At 40.3% G+C, this 20275-nt stretch overlaps 1 protein-coding gene across 1 annotated transcript in view; it reads left to right on the top strand.

Moving 5' to 3' along the window:
• The first annotated feature begins 210 nt into the window (after positions 1 to 210).
• The window catches only part of CTNNAL1 (catenin alpha like 1), a 58622-nt gene continuing 38557 nt past the window's right edge, over positions 211 to 20275 (top strand). Inside the window, exons 1-2 of the mRNA XM_042839929.1 lie at positions 211 to 345; positions 16998 to 17187. Of these exons, the coding sequence (XP_042695863.1) occupies positions 220 to 345; positions 16998 to 17187 (316 nt within the window). The 5' untranslated portion in view covers positions 211 to 219. The remainder of the gene's footprint in view (positions 346 to 16997; positions 17188 to 20275) is intronic.

Raw genomic sequence — 20275 nt, 5'->3', positions numbered from 1 at the left:
GTGCTGCCGCTTTAAATCCTATCCCCGGGGGCGGGGAAGGGGCCGCCGGGCGGGGGGGGGTGGGGGGCCGAGCGCGCGTCCCGGCGGGGGGGGGAGGGGCGCGGCAGGGGGCGGGGCGGCGGCGTTCGGGGGCCGCCGAGAACGGGCGAGAGGGCGGCGGGAGCGGAGTTTGGCCGAGAGGGAGTGAGGGGCGATAGCAGGGAGCCGGAGGTTCCCGCCATGGCCACGTCCCCGTGCAGCAGCAGCGGCGTCTCCTCGTCGTCCTCGTCGGGGCTGGGGGCGGACGCGGGGCTGGAGATCCGCACGCGCTCGGTGGAGCAGACGCTGGTGCCGCTGGTGTCGCAGGTAGAAATGCGCTTTCCCGCCCTCCCGCTGCCCGGCCCCGCGCGGGCTGCGCGGCTCCGTCCCGCCGCGGGGGCCGGGGCGAGGGATGCTCCCCTCCCGCAGTCCGGCTCCCAGCAAGGTCGCGGGGCCGTTGCGTAACGCCTGGGCTCGGCTCCCCCGCCCCGCGGAGGGCTGAGGGGCGGCTGCGGGGCTCCCCCGCCGTCCGGACTGTCGCGCTCGGTTGTCCCGCCCGGCGTTGGCGCTCCGCTCCGGGCGTTTGGGCCGGGCGGCTTTTGGGAGCTGGCTGCACGGGGCGGCATCGATCTGAGCTTTCATCGCACTGGGGGTAGCGCTTGAATGCTAAGAAGTTAAATAATGTGTTAACTGTGACCTCCGAACGTATCCCGCACGGTCCGGGCCGATCTCGAAGCAATAAATCGGGTTTTGAATGTTTGTACGCTAACAGCTTCGGTCGGTTTTGTTCATTTGGTCCTTAGTTGCAAAACTGGAGTTTGGAATGCCCAATAAAGCTGTTCTTGCTTGAAGAAACTGTGAATGAAAGTAACGTGTACAGTGTTTGCTTGATAGCGTTTTTGTACTTTGAACGTGGATTGTAAAAGTTAGTTAAAACCGATCTGTGCGTCTGTGCAGAACCTTTTCGCAGCATGTAACAGCAGTACAAAAACCCCATTAGTCGTAGTGATGCGAAATTGCCTTTGTACGGTGGCAGTCCTCTTGGAAAGATGCCGTAGGCAGCCCCGTTTTGCATGGGCATGGGCAGCCTATCGGAGAGGGTTGTGACCATGGTTCTGTATTTACGGTAGTTTCTTATGCCAACCAGCTCAGAGAAACCCACCTCAGGGGTTCAGCTGCTTGTTCTGTGGCAGAGCCTCAATACACTTCAGTGAACTTTCTACTCCTGAAACAACAGAGAGGTAAAACATGGAGACTCCCTTTAGGAAGCTTAAGGGCAAACAAAAACCTTTCCAGTTGCCAAGGCTGGGCTTAACAGCTTCTAAATCCCTCCTTTTGACAGGTTTGTGTGATGAGGCGCACATTCTTATTCTGGAATACTCCTTAGGAGAGGCTGCCTTGTATCTTTGTGTATGTATGTAGGTTGCTCCGAAAATAATGCCTCCTGTTAATTTCCATGGACACTCCAACAGATACAAAGAGCGCTCTATCATTGGTAAAGCAAATTCTGAGTTGCAAAATGGTTTTTTAACATAGTCACAACCATTAGCTCTGCATTTTTGCCAGCAGTGAACAGGAGCCTGCATGCCACACTCAGAAATATCTGTACCAGCGGAGGTGACCCACTGTTGCTGCTGCTGAATTGCACCACCTACCTCCTCAGTGTGTTCACATCCACTGTTTGGTCTCCATAAATGTTCAGCAAGCACTGATGAATGTCAATGGGTGCCATTTTTTTCCACATGGAGGAATTCAGGCACCTTTTCTTCATATGCACTTCCATGTCAGACGCCATTGTGCCAGACTGCCCCACCGCTGCCATCTATCACACAAGCAATAAAATGTAACGGAATGTTGGTGGGAAGGTCCAATGTCTACTGCCATACCACCAACATCTGCCTCTAATGTGTGAGCCATCAGAATAAAACAGGAGTTTCAGAGCATCCCTCATAGTTGGCAGTGCCTATGTTAATGACCACAAAACCTATGATCATCTCTTCCAGACGTGCTAAGCATCTTTCATTAATACTGTGTTAGGAAGATGTCTGAGCATTTCTAAAAACTCAAAGCTTACTGTTCTCCTAGTGCAGTGCTCCTGACTTGGAACAAGCCTGCGCCCTTGGAACATGAGTGCTGAGCTCCGTTCAGATTCAGGCTGAAGTTACTGATGGTATCAGCAGTAGTTCCCTAAACTGGCCTGATACAGTGCCCTACTTATTGTACAGGTTTCAGTTATTTCCATACTTGCTTCATGGAGATTTTTTTAGTAGACTTCTCATTGTCTTTGTTTGAGGATTTATGCAGAAATAGTGCTTTATCTCTTATAATTTGTTTCTGCATAAGCTATGTATCTGCTGCAAGTGCAGGACTTTGGCTTTGCGCTTGTGCAAAATACTCTTGCAAAGGGAATTATTATTCATGCTGTGAAGTAAACTTCATAGGTGACAGTTTTGCTATGTGATACTTGCGTGCTACTGAAAAAAAAAGTGAGAATGTTCTTACTGCTTTTCACTACCGCTTCTAAAAGAACAGGAAACCCTAGGTAGCCTCACTTTCAACTTCTTTTGGTTAGCTAAATCTTTCATTAAGCCAAAAAAACAAACAAACAAACAAAAAAACCCCCCACCAAACTCCCTGTATTGATTCTTATTTTAACTCATGTCATACTGTGAATGTGACTACCTTCTCTTACTCAGCATTTATTTTAATGGTACTTTTCCACTTGCTTTTCTTAGACTACATAGTGTCAGAGTATATTTACCACCAGCAGTGGTACAAGATTCCTGTTCTCCCAATTGTCGAAACTACCCTTAGATTCTCTACTGGATATGCTCATGAATAAACTTTTCTAAAAAGTTAGTATTTACAGAGCTGAATTAGATCTTTTTATTTAGATCTATTCTTAGCCTCATGCTTACCTCTCCTAATAGCTCTGCAACTGACAAAAGAAGACTGTAGACTTAAGCCACAGTTTGCTAACCTTTCTTTTTAGCTATCCACATATCTGTGCTGTGGAGGGAATTATTCTGCAGTATTGTACAAAGCATTTGGCACACAGTTCAGAAAATATGGCTTTATGGGTCAAACCCCGTTGGGTGCCTTTAGTTCTGTGTTTCACATGAAAGTGGCACAGTGTTCTAAAATCTAGACATCTCCTTCACTGCTGCTGCAATTTCCAGACTAATTAAGTTGGTTTTTATTTTTCTATGGAAAGTTTTTGGCAACGTAAGTCAGGAAGGGTGTTTAAAGCGGTCAGTGCTGACTCATTTAATAACAAGTCATTTAAAATAATCGGGGAAAGGCAAAGACAGGGAAAAAGCACTTTCCAGGATGTGGCTCCACCAGTGACTTCCTCAGCTGCCATTATGTATGTACCTGCTTGCTAGTCTAGCAGTAAGCAGGCATCTTCTCAGCTGTCTGTCTGGATGGGTCTGTTCCAAGAAAGCATTCTGACAAACTGTAGACCAGTTTTTTTTTTGTGAACCTTCAGAGTAAGGCGCTTGAAAAGTTCAGAAGTGGAAGCCTGAGCTCTGTCTGGTTTCTGAAAGAAAGTCACTTCTCGTAGTTGTAGGGAACCTACCTGCCTGTGTACAGACTCGTGGGATAGCAGCTAACTCCTCAGCTTCAGGCAGTGCATTTTGCCATAGGCACTTTGGAAAACTGTTGTGTTCACATGTTACTGAATGTGATTTTCCAATTTCTGTGATTTGTGGGTGATACTGTCAGAGGTTTGGGGACTTGTTTGGCCAATGTAGTCAAAACTTAAATAATTAAAAAAAAAAAAAAGTCAAAGACACAATGTTTCTGAATTTGTTCTTGTCACTTTCAGATTCTGAATAAACAGCCAGTGGTATGTGCCTTGAGAAGGAAAAAAAAGAAGCCTGTTCTTTACTATGATATTGTTTCCTTGGTTTCTCTGAAGCTAGCTGAAATAATTCCAATTTCAGTAAACATTACGTTTTTATATACGTACTGCTCTGCCAGCATCCAGAAAACAGCTCTTGCACTCTCTGGTAAAAGAGAAATGTGGATATTAGGAAAACATATGACATAGGAGGGGTTACAGGAAGCATGTTTGCTTTCCATTGAGAAAGAAGGCTAATGGCAGAGCTCACTGTTGTCTGCAACTGTGTGTGTCAGGCAGATATGGTGAAGGTAGGTCCTTCCTAGAGATGCATGGTGATAGGCAAGAAGAAAATGACAGAAATTGGAACGTGGGAAACCTGAGATATAGGAAAAGGCTCTCTTTTGCTGTCCCAGTACTCAAACACTGAAAGACGTGTGCAGAAAATCTATACCTGTGTTTCTGGAGGCATGAGAAACTCCCTGGGCCAGACCTTTAGCAACATGCAGTAATTGGACCTGGCTGGAGTATGGAGCCAGACTGCATGTCACTGGTAGTCTCTTTCATTTTATGCAAATTGCATATTTTTTCATTGTAGCCAGATATTGCACTGAAAAAAGTTGTGCTGCTGAGGAGTAATGGTCAGTTACCATTGCATACAGGAAGATAGGACTCTATTTTCGCATCTGTATCACTTTGATCTCTAGTGATTTTCATCTGACATTTTTATCTGGTTGGTTTTGTAAGATGCATCTGCAGTTCTTTAGTTGGATCTTATCTTTACTGCCATGAATAACTTGGGATCACCAGCAAACTTCCATCGTTTTATTACAAACTTATCACCCCTCTCTCTTCACGATCGTGTAGAATAATTCATGTTCCAGCAAAGGTTTCTGTGAAACTGCCATTGTTACAATGGGCGATCATTCACTTTCTGCCTTTCTACTCCATCTTTCTCCTCATTCGCTGAAACCCTTTAAATGGACTTTGCTGAAAGAGAATTAGGAAGCAGAGTCTATCCTTAGCCCTATAATCTATGACCTCTCCAGAGAGCTATGGTTATGTTGTCAGGCAAGATTTCCCTTCAGAAACACCAAATATCAAGTCTTTTCCAGTATGTAATTTTTATTTGGTTGTCCATTACTTCTGTTTGCCTCATCTTTTGTATTAATGTACAAGCATCAGGCAACTTCTATACCTCAACTATCAATCTACTTTTAAGAAGGAGGTTGCATGGAAAAAGCTGATATCATCTGTTACATCTTTGTGTTCCTTGAAATACTAGTGAATGGTATATAAAGTTGTTCTAGTTCATTGTGCCTAATATTTTCATAGCCTCTTCTACTGTCACTTTGAATCAGTAACTGATTTTATCAGGCTTATGCTCCTGAAGAAACCAACTATAAGAGCTGGTAAGTTACTTTGTTTAGTGAAACTGCTGTTATTCTGCATGGAACTGAACAAGCATATTCAATCAAAGAGACAGGTATTGTAGAACTGCAGCCATGGAGTTCAGCGTGCTACTTTTGCATGACACTGAGTGTTATCTGTAGATTAATATTGTGTTTGGGAAAGCTTTTTTGTGTCCTGTTGTCTTAGAAGACCTCAGGTGCCCGGTAACAGCTAGATTGCTTATGTTGTACCCAGTAGCAGCAAAATGTGGGACGGCAGCTCGCGTTCAGTTCTGTACCATGGATGTGGATCTTTCTTTGTGGCCTTACTGAAGAATATTTTATCAGGATGTGGCAAAGTTGCTTCATAAGTCTTATTTGTGGGGACGCATGCATGTATGGTGCCAAAACCGGTCAAAACTTATGTGAAAGATTCTATTGTCACTTATGTGATAACTAACACATGTGACACATTTTAACAAATATTTGTTTCTTCTAAGCACATCTAGTGTTCTTGAGGATTATTCAGTCATGGATTTGTCTTAATGGGTTTCTACTAATGACTGTAAAACAGTTATATCCCAAGAGCACACTTAGAATCTATCTTTCTATCACTAGTTTGCAAAAACTGGAAAAAAAAAAATCCTGCTTTTCCTCAGCATCATGCTTTAGTCATGTATGCAACCTAATGTTCAAAAGTCTGGAGTTGTAATATTATATTGGACTACGGGCATACTTCTGAGCTTTTTGTATATTGAATATATTGTCTCTTCTTCCTTTAGAGCATATATGTCCACTCCCCCAATTTTATGTTTGTTATTGTTTTTTAATAAAACAAATAAAAAACTAAGTTTTGTTAACTATATCCACTAGCTATTTTATATGTAGCACAAGACAATTCCTCTCCACTTGCATCCCAGGCAAGCCAAATGTTGTACATCCATGCTTTAGAGACTAGGTAGAGGATTGTCTCTGACTTCTTTGGGCAACTTTCCTGAAAATAATGAATGTTTATTTTTGTTTGCTTCCTGAATGTGAAAAAAGTGTGAGCTTTTCTCCATTTCAGCTTACTTGCATTTCTCATGCAGTGGATGCACTGAGAGACTTATTCCGTGAAGTCCCCTGCCTGCCTTGTTTTGCTGCATGTTTGGGATACTTCTAGGCCTTTCTCTTCTCCAGAAGGTTTTAACATTTTCTCGTGTTGTTGACTGCGCTTGCTCCAATGTGGTGCCAAACACTGGGAGTTGTCCCTTATGGCTCCTCTTGGAGATGGAAAAAGTAGAGTAGTCCATGTTTGTCTTAAACTTACTACTTTCTTCAGTGCACTTGAGAGGAAAAAAATCTAATGAGTGCTCCCCTTTTAAAATGCTTCTTGGGTACAAATATTTCTCTTTCCGTACTTTAAGAATTCTGCCAACCTCCAAGCTTTGAGCAGCTCCACGATTTTCTTCTTGTATGAATTAATTTGGTAGTCACTGTAGACTTGGCACTGTTGTAGAGTAATAAAATTACGAATTACTGTGTAGAGGCTTATGTTGTAACTTGTACTGAGTGAAGGAAACTTCCTGCTAAACTAGACAGAATTTGGTACTGCAGGGAAAGTGTGCAGTGATTGCCATCGTACACATTAACTTTGCTGTTGACTCTGGAAGCATGTGGTATGCTGCTTGTTTACAGAGCTGTACCTCATTAGATTCAATTAGTGACTAACTCATTGTCTCCTCCTTTTGGTTCCATAGGTATTTTGGATTAATTTATGGCGTTGTGTTTTGTATTATGAATCTTTTATTCTATACAAACATACATTTTTCTGGAAAATGAAGCTTGCAGCAATTCAGCTGTTCAGTCTACCCTATGTACTCTGTGCCCTTTAAAGAGACTGCTTCTTTCTCTTTGATTTATGCAGGAAAGTTAACCACATGAGTTCATCATCTGACAGTAGATCCTGTGATTAATTCTGTCGTACCACAGCCTCAGATGCATCTCTGGGCTGATGCTGTTGCAGATTTCTCATCACTGAGGCTTGTTCCTATTTGACTGTTTAATTGTTGAAGCTGAGTTGTTAGGAATCGGTGAAAGGGAGATAGTTGCTTACAGTTGTGGTTTTTAAGGTATATTTGAGAGCATAGGAATACCTTAGGATATTTTAAATAGGTGAATATTTTTTTAATGTTATGTTAGTTTTTTAATATCAGTATCACTAATGATATTCTGCTTTACAAAGAAAATTGCATTGGAACATTTACCACATGAAACTCTAACTGGTGCAATTGGCTTTGAATTCAGCTTAGCACCTCCATTGTGATATTCAGCTTTCGTAACATAAATGAATTGCTGTAACATTTCAAGTAATTGAAGCAAGATACTTCATAGTGACTTTGCTTAAAATCAGCTGCTCTTTTTCAAAGGAAGCTTATCTTTTACACTTGTGAGATCTGATTAACGTCTTTTCTATAGATTAAGCACATTTTTGTAGTTCTCCAGCAGAGTATTACATCAAAACTGCCTCACAGCGGCCCTGCGCGTAAAGAATGAGAGCAGCTTTCTTGCTACTCAGCATTGTTAACAGATGGTTTTCAATTAGGTACTGAAATCCCCAGTGGATGAATTAAGAATGAATGATTGCAAACAATTCTGATTATAGATTAATGAAATTGCTGTATGGTAATATGAGACCATTGCTTTCTGCATTGCAAAGCGTAACCCTTACTAGCTAAAGCCTCATCATTTCTACTTGTTGAGTTGTACTGTCTTGTTTAAAGTTCAAGGGGTAACTGAGCAGTAATGTAGAATCTGGTTCTATTTTTTAATTGATAATTTGTATAGTGAACGGGATGATTTCTTGTTTTTATAGCTTACATGAATAGTGAAATGTTAGGATAACTCCTAAACACAAGTTGCAAAAAACATATGAGCAAATACTGTGATTCTTTCAGAATTATATGGAAAAATATTACATGGTAGATTTTGTCATCAAGCAACACTTTGGTATGGACTTTTTGTATTAAGCAGGATGAATATGACCACTTATAACCGCACGTTATGTATTTTCAAGTAAAAATGAAGCTGAAAATTAGTTCTAGTAACTCAGTGTTGTAAATGCCTTTTTGTTATTCACAGGGATCAAAGCTATTTGGAAAGGACGTACTGTCCCAACTTACAAGGATTTAAAATGTGGGAGTTAAAGCAGTGTAAGGAATGTGCCCTTTCATTATCAGAGTTTATTATGTTTTGAAATTCCTTCAGTTGTAAAATTGAAGAATATTTAAATGTAATTTACTCGTGAGCTCTTCAGATAATGGTTCCTAAATTATATGCAAGTTTTGTGTTGCTGTTGTTGTTTACATTTCTGTAAGTGGATAATAGTTACACGCAAAGCCTTTTTCCAGAGTACATTGTACTTCTCTGTTAATCCCTAGACAAGCACGAGTTTTTCAAGAAGCAATACCAGATGTTGCTCTGAACTGAAGTGGTATGCAAAAGAACTGCAAAGATAGCTTCTTCTAAAAAAGGGTTGAAAAACTATCCTGTCTGTAACATGCAGTACAAGGCATTGTGTGACTGGCATTCATATCAGTGAAGCTGCCTATGGGGCTAGCAAGCAACTATTTCCACATCTGCAGGATCCAGTCCCGACTTGAATTGGAAGAGGTCTCGACTGCAGACAGTATCAGTGTGGTATTTGTGTTACATCCTATGTTACAATATCTGAATTCTTAGTTCCCCAACAGTGACTTTTTCTGACTGAGAAGATCAGAGGTGTCTCAGGCATTGCTTGCACAGAGGTTTAGGTGAGCTAACAGAGGCAAGTTAGACAAGAAAGCCACAATAATTATTTGGCCTTCAGTCTTTGGTTTTAGGTTTATCTGATCATGTTTGTAAATTGAGTTATTTCTGAGACTTGCATCTCTCTGGTGCTGAAAATGTGTGCATCTGTTTTGACCACATCTGAAAGCACACCTTAAACAATGGGCTTCCATCTGAGTTCTTGTTTTGTTCGACTTGCTTTTGCCCAGAATTTCAAGGTGCAGAATTAAAAGAGGGTAATAGCTGTATTTTTGAAATCTATCCATTCAGGTTAGAAGGTACTGAACTGGAGAGCAACAGGAGGAGTTGTTGTTGGCTTCTATACCATTAAGACCAATTATTGCATTCATTAGCTCAAGTTCATTTTCTAGTGAGGACGTTGTGCATTTCAGTAAAATTTCTGTGTGGTGACTGTTAGAATGCAAAGGCATTAAAGGTCATTTTATTTTTATTTTTATCTTAGGATAAATAAGTACATATACCATGATGTTCGGGGCACTTGATTTACATATTTAATCAGAAAATGTTAGATTAGACATTAGAAATTAGTTAAATTTGAATTAAAACAAAATATTTTTCCCAACTTAAGTGTCAAATTGCTCAGAAGTGGGAATCTCATTCTAAATTTCCCCACATCCTCTCAAAAAGGGAATGGAATTGAAACTTGAGTTGTTTAAAAATACGTATCTTCCCCACTGTCACTGGTTTTTAAAGAAACCTTCTTTTGGGCAAGAAGATAAGTCACTTGTCTGACTTATAAGGCATATAACAAAAAGATTGAAAACTTCAGTGTTGTTAGATCAGTGGTCAAGCATTGTTGAACATTGTTCAGGATTCCCTATCTTCCTCTGCTCTGTGTGGGGTGGGGAGAGAGAAAGGAGCGTGGCAGGAGTGTCAATTTTCTGCCAAGTATCTTTGAATCAGTGATTTTCAAGGAGTTTGTGAAAATTGAATTTTACGAAGCAAGTGAATTTCTCCTTTACAGCAGTGTTATTTTAGTAACATTATTAGGATATTTATCAATTCCACATAATGTGTAAGAGTCCATGGATTGCAAAAACTGATGTCTGTTGTTTGCTGTGTTGTTTGCTTCTGTTTCTTCAGAGTTCCTTTTAGCAACTTCTAAAAAAAGAAAAGAAGTTAAAAGTTGGAAATAATCTTAATCACACAGAAAAAAAAAATCCAGAGTTTTCATTTGTTTGGAGTGGAGAAATCTCAAATGCCCCCAAAACAGTCTAGAGGAAATAAATTGGTGTCATAGAAGTCTACATCACAACTGAACAAGTTCATCTGTATCTTTGCTTTTTTGGATAATCGTTTTGATGGTGTTGGGTTTGAATCTTGAAGTTTAAAGGAGCCTTGTTTTTCTAAAAATGCATTCAGCACAAGGAAAGGCCATTCCTTGCTTTAGTACAGCCTTGCATTGAATTCAATCCTTTTGTTCACTAAACAATTCCAAGAATGTGTAACAAGTGTATAGTAATGAAGCTAATTATCTGAGGTGTGTATTCAAATTTGGAGTTCTGAGTGAACTCTTGTCTTTCCTTGCAAAGTTTACAGAGGTCTGAGGTAGGTTTTGAAGCCTAGATCAGAAAGATGGGAGTGTAGAGAGCTCTTCTGACCTCCATCAAAATAATACTGTCTACATGTGAAGCTGTTTTGCATGACAAGTACAAATTTAAATATTGTTTTAAAATGCAAAGTACAATTTGCAGTTAATCAAAACTCTGGATACATGTGTAACACAGTGAGTAGTATCTCATTTGCTTGTTTTATTTTCTACTTGGGTTGTTTTTGTTGAATCTTTTCCTAGGTACCCGACATGTTTAGCCCCTGTTGGAGACACTAGTTTAGGTAGGCTGGCAATCTGATTTGGTAGGGCTCTTCTTGCGCTGTTTGCCAGCTTCTACTTGTCACTGCCCACCCTGGATTATTCTTTCTTCCTGTCCAAACTTGGCTTATCAGCCATCAGCTTGTCAGGTGCTACATGTGAAAGATTGCCAGAGGTTCCTATAAGCACTTGCCTGCAGATAAGTGAATTAGCTTGCAGGTTGTCAAAGTGGTTTATTTCATTCGCTTTCCTCAAGGCTTTTGAGAAAGAAAAGCAATAAAATGCTTTTGGAAAGTCCTCTTATAAAGATGCAACTACAACAATCTCAATACTGCAAGTACTGCATCCAGATGTGGAGTCCTCAGCACAGGAGAGATGTGGACCTGTTGAAGCATGACCAGAGGAGGGCCACAAATGATTTGAGGGATGGCACACCTCTCCTGTGAGGACAGACTGAAAGAGATGGGGCTGCCTGGAGAAGAGACCCTCTAGGGAGACCTGAGAGCGGTCTGTCAGTATCTAACAGGAGGCTATAAGAAAAAAAAGGCAAATTCCTTATCAGAGTCTGTTCTGGTAGGACAAGGGGAAATGGTTTCAATCTAGAAGGGGGGAGATTTAGATTGGATATAAGAAACTCTTTTTTTTTTTTTGAACAGTGAGAGTGGTTGAGGCACTGGAACAGATTGCTCAGAGAGGTGGTGGATGCCCCATCCTTGGAGACATTCAAGGTCAGGCAAGGTGGGGCTCTGAGCAACATGTAGCTGTAGGTGTCCCTGTCCATCGCAAAGGAGTTGGACCAGGCAGCCATTAGAAATCCCTTCCAACTTGAATGTTTCTATGATTCTAAGCATAAAGGAACTCAGTATTCTTGTTCATGCAGAGTTTTTGTACTGTCTTTTGCATCCTGTTTATAGGCAGTGTGAGGAAAATATGTAAATATATGGTAGCAGTATCGTATTGCTTCTTGCAAGCTGTTCTTTTACAGAAATAGTGTCTTGAGGCCCTGTACAATGTGTTGAGTTCTGTGGGACTTGTGCAAGAGGGGGTTGGTTGTCCTTTCATACACAGGAACAAAATGTAGAATAAAATGTTCTCTTTCAATTGTTCATAAAGCAGAGACAGATGTTTCAAATACTATTTTCATGTTAAGTAGAACATGGGTTTCTACATTTAATTAGTGCATCGGTAACTAATGCAGTTGCATTTCATAGAATCACAGAATATCTAGATTTGGAAAGGACCTATCATTGAGTCCAGCTCTTGGCTTCACACAAGACCACCCAAAACTCAGATCATATGTCTGAGAGCATTGAACAGACACTCCTTGAACTTCAGCAGCCTATTCTATGCCCACCACCCTCTTGTGCAGACCCTTTCCCTAACTCCCAGCTGCCTGGAGCTCAGCACTGCCCCTCCGCTCCTTGTGAGGAGCTGCAGCCGCCATCAGGCCCCCCCTCAGCTCCTCAGCTCCTCTGGGCTGAGCCAACACAGGGACCTCAGCCGCTCTTCGTACCTCCTACCCTCAAGATCCTTCACCCTCCTTTGGGTGTTCTCAAGTAGCATCCAAAATTTCATTTTTGTGAATCTTTTCTAGCTTTTAAAAACTTTCAGAGTTGAATTCATACAATTAAAACCTGAGTAGGAAGATAAGGCCTTCTAATTCTTAAAAACAAAAACAAAACAAACAAACAAAAAAATACAGGGGTGTGTACGTGTATGTGGATATTTTGTAGATGAGTGCTCAAAATCTTAGAAAATACTAAGACTTTTCCTCGTGCCTAAACATGCATCTAATTTTGACAGACTTGATTCCTAGGACAGGTAAGCAGGTAGTCCTTCCTCATCCACCTCTTGAGTTCCCTGAGGTTTGTCTTCTGTGATGAGAAGCATTCCTGACAGTTCTGCTCGTAGGCCTTTAGGAGTGGATGTCCTGTGTTCCTGCAAGTATGGTTGTATTCTGTAGCAGAGGTAGATGTTAGAGCAATGTCTGCTGCCTTCTGGCTGAATGAACCAGACCTGTCTGTCCTTGGTTACATAAGTTACATAAAAACCTAATGAGATACAGTGCCCAAAAGTAATATTAGAAGTCATTTCCCACTCCCCTAGCTCCCAGCTTAATATGAGTTAATAAAAGTTTGAGCTGTGAGGAGACTGCTGTGGCCAAAGTTTTTACATATCCTGTCAACTGCAACTAAACGTACTTTGTGGCATGCTCCTGTTGTGTTTATATCTTCTTGCCTAGTATGCAGTGCTATTGCACTTTCTTAGCAAAGGCTTTCCATTGCTGTCATTGTATTTATTTCAAAAATATGTTTTCTACGTATATGATATTAATGGAAGATTGGAAGGTGAAAACATGCGATACATAAGATGAGCTGTTAATCTAAGTCTGCTACAAGACTATAGCTAATCCTCGGTTTACAGAATAAATACCTTAAGTATTTGCTCTAACAGGAAATCTGATAAGGTGAGGCAATAACAAGCATTATTCACGTAGGCCTAAATCATCCTACGTACAGCATGCAGTGTGAGGAGGTGTGTAAGGTACCTTCCATCATAATTTCCCAGTTTAACTTCTGTGTTTGTGGAAATGGCTGTGAAATAGCTACATTTCCGTTGGTTTTATATATAGTAGTCTATAAACACTTCCTGAAACCCAGTCTCTTAAGTATCACTTCATTCTGTCATGCAAGACTTAATTACACTGATAATAAATAGACACTATGATATTTTTAGTGAGGCGTGTTGCCATGATGCTTCCTGTGCATGAAGCATATAACAACTTAAATGCCATATCTGAAAGCCCTCCAAAAGCTAAGAAAACAGCTGCTTGGAAACTGCCACAATTGAACTCATTTCCTTAAATATCAAGTACAGCTTGGTCTGTTATGGCTATATGTTTGTTCCAGTAATGTTGTGGGGGAGAAGGCTGTTTTCCACAAGATGCTAAGGGATGTAACTGACAGTTCTTGAGATCACACAATCTTTAAGCTGATCATCTCAATCTCGCACAAGTATTTCATGTAAAAGTATGACTTCTTATTCAACAGAATGTAAACATCATTGAAAGGTCTGTTTCCTTTCTAGCACCTGGCAGGTAAATTCTTAAGTAAACAGTATGTAACGTATTTCTCTTGTTCAGCGAGGCTTACAGGTAATCTCTGCAGTTGTTAACTCCTGTCCAGACACTACAAGTGTTAGTAACTGGGTGATACAGTATGTAGAGAATTAAATATATGGGAGGCCTTAAGTTTAAAGCAGAGCTTAGATAACGCTCTTGGAGGTGCAGGGTATATATGCTTATATATAAGCATATATATACTTATTTTTCTATGCAAAATTTACTGTATCAGTACAGGCTACATTTGCCATATCTAACGTTGTAGTGTTGATAGCACTTTAATAGGCATGAAGGTATTTATATCTTGATATAGAACCATAGAATCACCAAGGTTGGAAAAGACTTCCAAAACCATCTATTCCAACTGTCCACCTATCTCCAATATTTTCCATTAACCATGTCCCTCAGTACAACATCAAAATGCTTCTTGAACACCTTTGCGGTCAGTGATTCCACCACCTCCCTGGGCAGCCCATTCCAGCATCTGACCACTCTATCAGTGAAGAATTTTTTCCTGATGTCCAACCTGAATCTCGCCTGGTGCAATTTGAGGCCATTCCCTATAGTCCTGTTGATAGTTATTTGAGAGAAGAGGCCAACACCCACCTTGCCACAACCTCCTTTCAGGTTATTATAGAGAGTGATAAAGTCTCACTTGAGCTTCTTCTTCTCCAGACTGAACAATCCCTTCCCTCAGCTGCTCCTCATCAGAGTTGTGCTCCAGACCCTTCACAGTTTCATTGCCCTTCTTGGGGCGCACTCCAGGACCTCACATTTGTAGTGAGGGGCCCAAAACTGAACACAATATTCAAGGTGCTGCCTCTTCAGAACTGATTCCAGAGAGGTGATCACTTCCCTGCTCCTGCTGGTTGTGCTATTTCTGATAAAGAGGATGCCATTGGCCTTCTTGGCTGCCTGGGCACACTGCTGGCTCTTGTTCAGCTGAATGTCGACTAATACCTCCAGGTCTGTTTTGTCCACATAGTCCTTCAGCCACTCTGCCCCAAACCTGTAGCTTTACCTGGAGTTGTTGTGTGCATCAGATCACTTGACTGATGTCTATTGGTCAATGAGTTTCCTTCCATTCTAACATTACAGTGATTGCTCAAGTGGCTGTAATATAGCTAGTCCCAAAGAAATTATATTACCCATCTGGGTGTTATCTATTCCAGGAAAGATCTGCAAAGCTTTACCTGCACTTACAAACTACTTCAGTGTGTGTTACAGACTAGATGATGCTGGTGGTGAAACATGCTACTGCTTCTTGCTTCAGCTTACATAGTGGGAATGGAGGGGGCTCTCTCTGTCTGAAATCATGCAGTACTGGTGATTCCTTATCTTCATAAGAGTGCTGAAGAGGTGAACTTCACCCGTGTTCTCAAATGAAAATGTTCTAAAAACGTTTAAAAATGATTAAAGCAACTGAAAGTGACATCTTAGCGATTTTTGTCATTTACATACCTCTATGGTAACATATGGGATTAAATGCCCTTGAAGATTTGTAACAGACCGTGGGATTCCTTTCATTCTGCAGTGTTAGTTTTGTATGCATTTTTTCAGGGTTACACAGAACGTGTTTAAACTTCTGCTATTATGAAATGCTGTGGGAGGCAGACTTGCAGGCAGGATGTGCATCCAACTTGTATTCTATTTGTTATTCTACATACTTTTGAAAAGTCATTAACTCAGTGAGTGTTTGAGTCCTTTGTTTACATAATGTTAGGTTGCTGTTTGCTTAAATATCAGTTGAGGAAACAGAGTTGTGACTCTTTAGCAAATTGTTTTTTTCTCAGCATTTGGGCTAATGCTCTGTGTACTCTTACTGTCTGTGGCCAGGTATTGGCCTGATGGGATTGGTAGATTACCCATGGGTATTGGACAATTTGCTGTATGATGAGCATTCACAATGCAAGAATTCTGGAAAATGCATATTGCAGTTTTTTGTGTGCTTTTAAGATCCATTTGACATCAATCTGAATTTCCAATGAAGTAATGGTAATTGGAGGGGAGGAATTAATCCATTTTGGTAATATCACTCCAATTCTAGAATGAACCTGAAAGTGTTGAGATATGTTTGGTTTACTCTCTAATAGGATTTTGTTTTCATCTTAACCTCTATTTAAGGATTTTTAGGTTTTGAGGAGAGAGGTTGGTGAACTGAAGGACTCTTAGAGGGACAGATTTGTTATGTGAACTGTAGAAAGTGACGTTCCTTTGGAGCTTGTGGTTTGGGTACAAGTAGGACAGAGGAAAACATATGTAAGAAGGTACTGAGTAGATGATGCATTTCTATAATGATGCTTTATTCTAGGACAAAATATTCTTAATTCCCATAGCAGTTCTTGAATAAAGTGGCACTATTTATTGGGAATGCTTTTAGTATTTTCTAGGGTTTTTTTTCTTCTTTTCTAGGGGGAGGGACAAGGTGGTGGTGGTGCAGTGTTTTCTGAAATACTGATGTTTTTTCCATTATAAGGTATTTGATATTGCTAGTATGAGTAAGTCAGCTCCTGGCATTTAAATCTAGCCCCAGTAAGATCTTTGCACCTGAAATTTTTTTCTAGAAACAATACTTAGTGATATCTTAGCTGAAGGCCTTGGACATTGACCAAATTGTGAAGCAGAACAGATCTTACACTGTTTCCTGCGTTTTCCTTGGGTGTGATATGAGCATTACAGGCACAGCTTTTATGCTCTTGCTCTACAATAGACTTGACTGGTAGGAGAACCTAGGTAGTTTAGGAGGAAAATACTCCCTCAATTCTTTCGGATCTGGGACAAGCTGAAATCGTAGCAGATGAGCAAATTTAATTATGTTCTTTCCCCCCCCCCCTTCTCTAACAAGTTAAATGATACATTGTGGTTCCATTCTGTATTTTATTAGTATACTAAAAAACTGTCTCTGAATTCTGCTCAAGACTTGCCAACGATATTAAAAAGACATCTTGTATAGAGTTCTAATAGTTGACTCTTACTTGTTCACAGATAACTACTCTCATTAACCACAAGGATAAACCAAAGCGTTCTGACAAGACTCTGCAGGCAATTCAGCGAGTGGGCCAAGCAGTTAACCTGGCAGTTGGAAGATTTGTTACAGTAGGTGAAGCTATTGCCAATGAAAATCATGAATTGAAAGAAGAAATGAGTATTGCTTGCATTGAAGCAAGGAGAGCAGGTACGTAGTTACTCATGAAATTTGTAACCTGTTGTGCTTGTGCCCAATTTGGATCAGTATTTGTATTGTTTGAAGTAACGTAAGAACTTTAGTGTGTTATTTAATTGTTTAATCCTCTTCTGCTGTTTCATTCGAGGCCTCGTCTGTTACCTTGGTCACTTGCTTAAATTGTTGTTGTTCTATCAGCAGACGATGGAATTGTGTGGTGGCTTTGATATTTTTCCAGAATGAATTACCTGACTGCTGGGTTTTTTTTTTTTTTTTTTTTTTTTTTATGATGTCTTTAGAAACAAAGATCAGAATGTTGAGAGAACATGTTTAGAGTTTATTGCTCTCAAGCTAGAACAGTGGGGTATTTAAAGTAATTTGAGGTCACTGCTTTCTAAATCTGAATGTCTGAATTAAGGTCAGTGTCAACCCGAATTTCATCAGCACTCAGTAAGATGATTCACATCATTCATCTGATGACTCCCCTCAGTAAAACGAAAATACCAAACCGTATTCTTCTTTTTGCTGGATACCGTTTTTGTTGCAGACTTGCTGGGTGTATGGATTTAATTTGAAGTATGGACAAGGGATCAAGTTGACTATTGTCATGGTCCTCCTCCTAGAAGCCACCCTGTATGGAAACAGTGGGTTATATTTTCTGATACTGTAAGGCAATTCAGTGTCGTGCTAGAAACCACATTCCCAGATATGCCCACTGCATGATGTTTTACTAGACTTCCTAAATGATTATTGTTGTAGTTGGGTGTGGGTTTTTTTTCTTTTTTTTTCTTTTTTTTTTTTCTTTCATATACTTTTAGATAATGGGAAGTTCTGCTTGAAGCAGGCAGAAGTGCCTACCAGCATGACGGGTTGTCTCCCTGAAGCCACAGGAAGCATAAAGTCTATCTTGAGCTTCCAGATGTGCTGACAAATAAATGAGCCTTCCTTCAACACTAATGGCTTGTCAGCCAGCAGGAGCTGTACTCCAAGACCAGCTTATTGTAATTGGTTCTGTTAAGATAAACAGAGGACTTGTGGGTGCTTGTGAGATTTATTTTTATTTGTTTACTACTTTGTTCTATATCTTTTCAATAAGCCCAAAAGCCTGAGGATCTTGCCTTTTGGCTAGCATTCTTCTGGCTTAATCCTTGTGCTGGCCTGAAATTTTGGGGATGCGTACCATTAATGTATTTGGCATATGCAGTTAATATTGATTTTGTTCTTAAAATAAAAGCTTACAGATTGAGCATAGTAATATAAGAAATCCTCTGGAAATTCTTCAGCAATGAGTAGCAAAGAAAAACACTGGACTGTTTTTGTGATTTGAAAGACTATTCTAGATAAACTTCAGGCTGAAGTTTCATGGCCGCTCCAGTAAACTTGGCTGCAAACAGAAATGTCCTAATTTGAAAACATTCCACTTGTTATGTAAAGCATGTCTTTTCTCTTCAAAGATCCAAGTAAAATGCTAACAAGCCGAAAGTTTCCATTGATAATCTCAGCTGTTAAAAGACCAGTGCAATGTGAATCTCTGTTTCTTGACTTGCCAGCTATTTTGTGGCTAAGTTCTTTTTCCAACCCCTTCCTATCAGTTTATCCAGAAGGAGCTCAGAATCTAAAAATACTCCGGCTGCACTGTTTTATCTCACGCAATGGTTATACTTCTTGTGTTGTTTTTTCTCCCCCTCAGTACAGACAAGTGGGGATATAGGTTATTTACTTTTCTGTCAAGTTTCAAATTGCCCTTGGCATGGGTCAGTTACTCTCAAGCCTATGTGTATTAGATCTAACTGAAGATTTACATGGAATATTCAATATATTATATATGTTTGCTGCTATTGTTCGATTTAGATTTTTTTATTTGCTTTTTTTTTTTTGCTAGTGTAACTCTGTGGACTGTTAAGTGTTGAACAAGGCTAGAGAGTCCTTTGTGCAGACACATTTTTATGGATAATTGTCCTCTAAATACAGTCTCAAGGTGCAAGTTGCCTGAGTGCCATTTTGAAGAACTTTTCTATTCCGAAGCAAGCCAGTAAAATTTCCTGGAGAGTTATATTCAATTAATAACTCGTATAAAAGAATCATTGTGGAAACTATTCATCAGTGAATATGACTAGTTTGAAAAGCCCAAACTGTCAACTCTTTAGTCTTTTTCTATATCAGCCATCAGTACTGGAGATGTCAACGTTGCATACTGGATTTATACATTACAATACATGTAGCAAGCAAGCATAAAGCTTTATGTGGGATTCCCACAAAAACTTCAGCCAGCCATGGGACACTGTTGTTTGCACCAACTGTTCTTGTGGGATGAGAAGGATTTTATGAGAAGTTGTAGTTTGCCTAAGGTATTAAGTTCTGTGAGGAGAGAGTGAACTCTTCTTCCCTTCTCCCTTTATCTCTGCAAGGGTAAAATAAAGGGAAAAGTAGGAGAAGCCTTCTTTAAAATAGCCTTTGTTTTCCTTTGTTTCTAATTGTACACGCACAAGAAGGAAGCAGAAGAATTAGAAATTGGCCTGCCATGATCTTCCTGTCCCTAAAGAAAATGTTCTGTGTTGTAAAATTACATATATATTGATGAAGTGTTAAGGAGTGACAATAGAGTTAAGTCTGGGATTTCACATGTGAAGTTATGGCTTACCTCTGCACTTGTGAACATTTTACTATAATGAAAACAAAGTTTTTGTAATGAAAATTTGTGTGCAGCTAAAGCATGCATTTCTCATGTCTGTTTGGTTTTGAGGTGTTGAGGTGCCATATTCTGATGGCCTGGGTAGCAGAAAGCCCTTAGCTGGTTAGGACAGGATATTGTGGAGTTGTTTATACATCCTTTTAGCCAGTAAATTAGACAATGCCTCAAAAATTAAAGGGAAGTGTTGTTAGATGTATGTTGTGGTTTAACCCGACAGGTAGCTAAGCACCACACAGTTGTTGGAGCAAGCAATTGTTCACCGCCCACCTACCAATGCCCAGCCAGTCCCCAAGCAGTGGCTCCTCCCCCAGCCAACTGCTGTTTTTCAAGGTGATTTTTGCAGTGTCATATGGTATGGAATATACCTTTGCCTGTCCACTCCCACCTCTTTGTACCCCCTCAGCCCCC

This window comes from Centrocercus urophasianus, unplaced genomic scaffold (genome assembly GCF_019232065.1).
Source record: "Centrocercus urophasianus isolate 14NV4802_14NV808 unplaced genomic scaffold, USGS_Curo_1.0 seq_11, whole genome shotgun sequence".
Classification (NCBI taxonomy): domain Eukaryota; kingdom Metazoa; phylum Chordata; class Aves; order Galliformes; family Phasianidae; genus Centrocercus; species Centrocercus urophasianus.
This window is presented reverse-complemented; position numbering and strand designations above follow the sequence as displayed.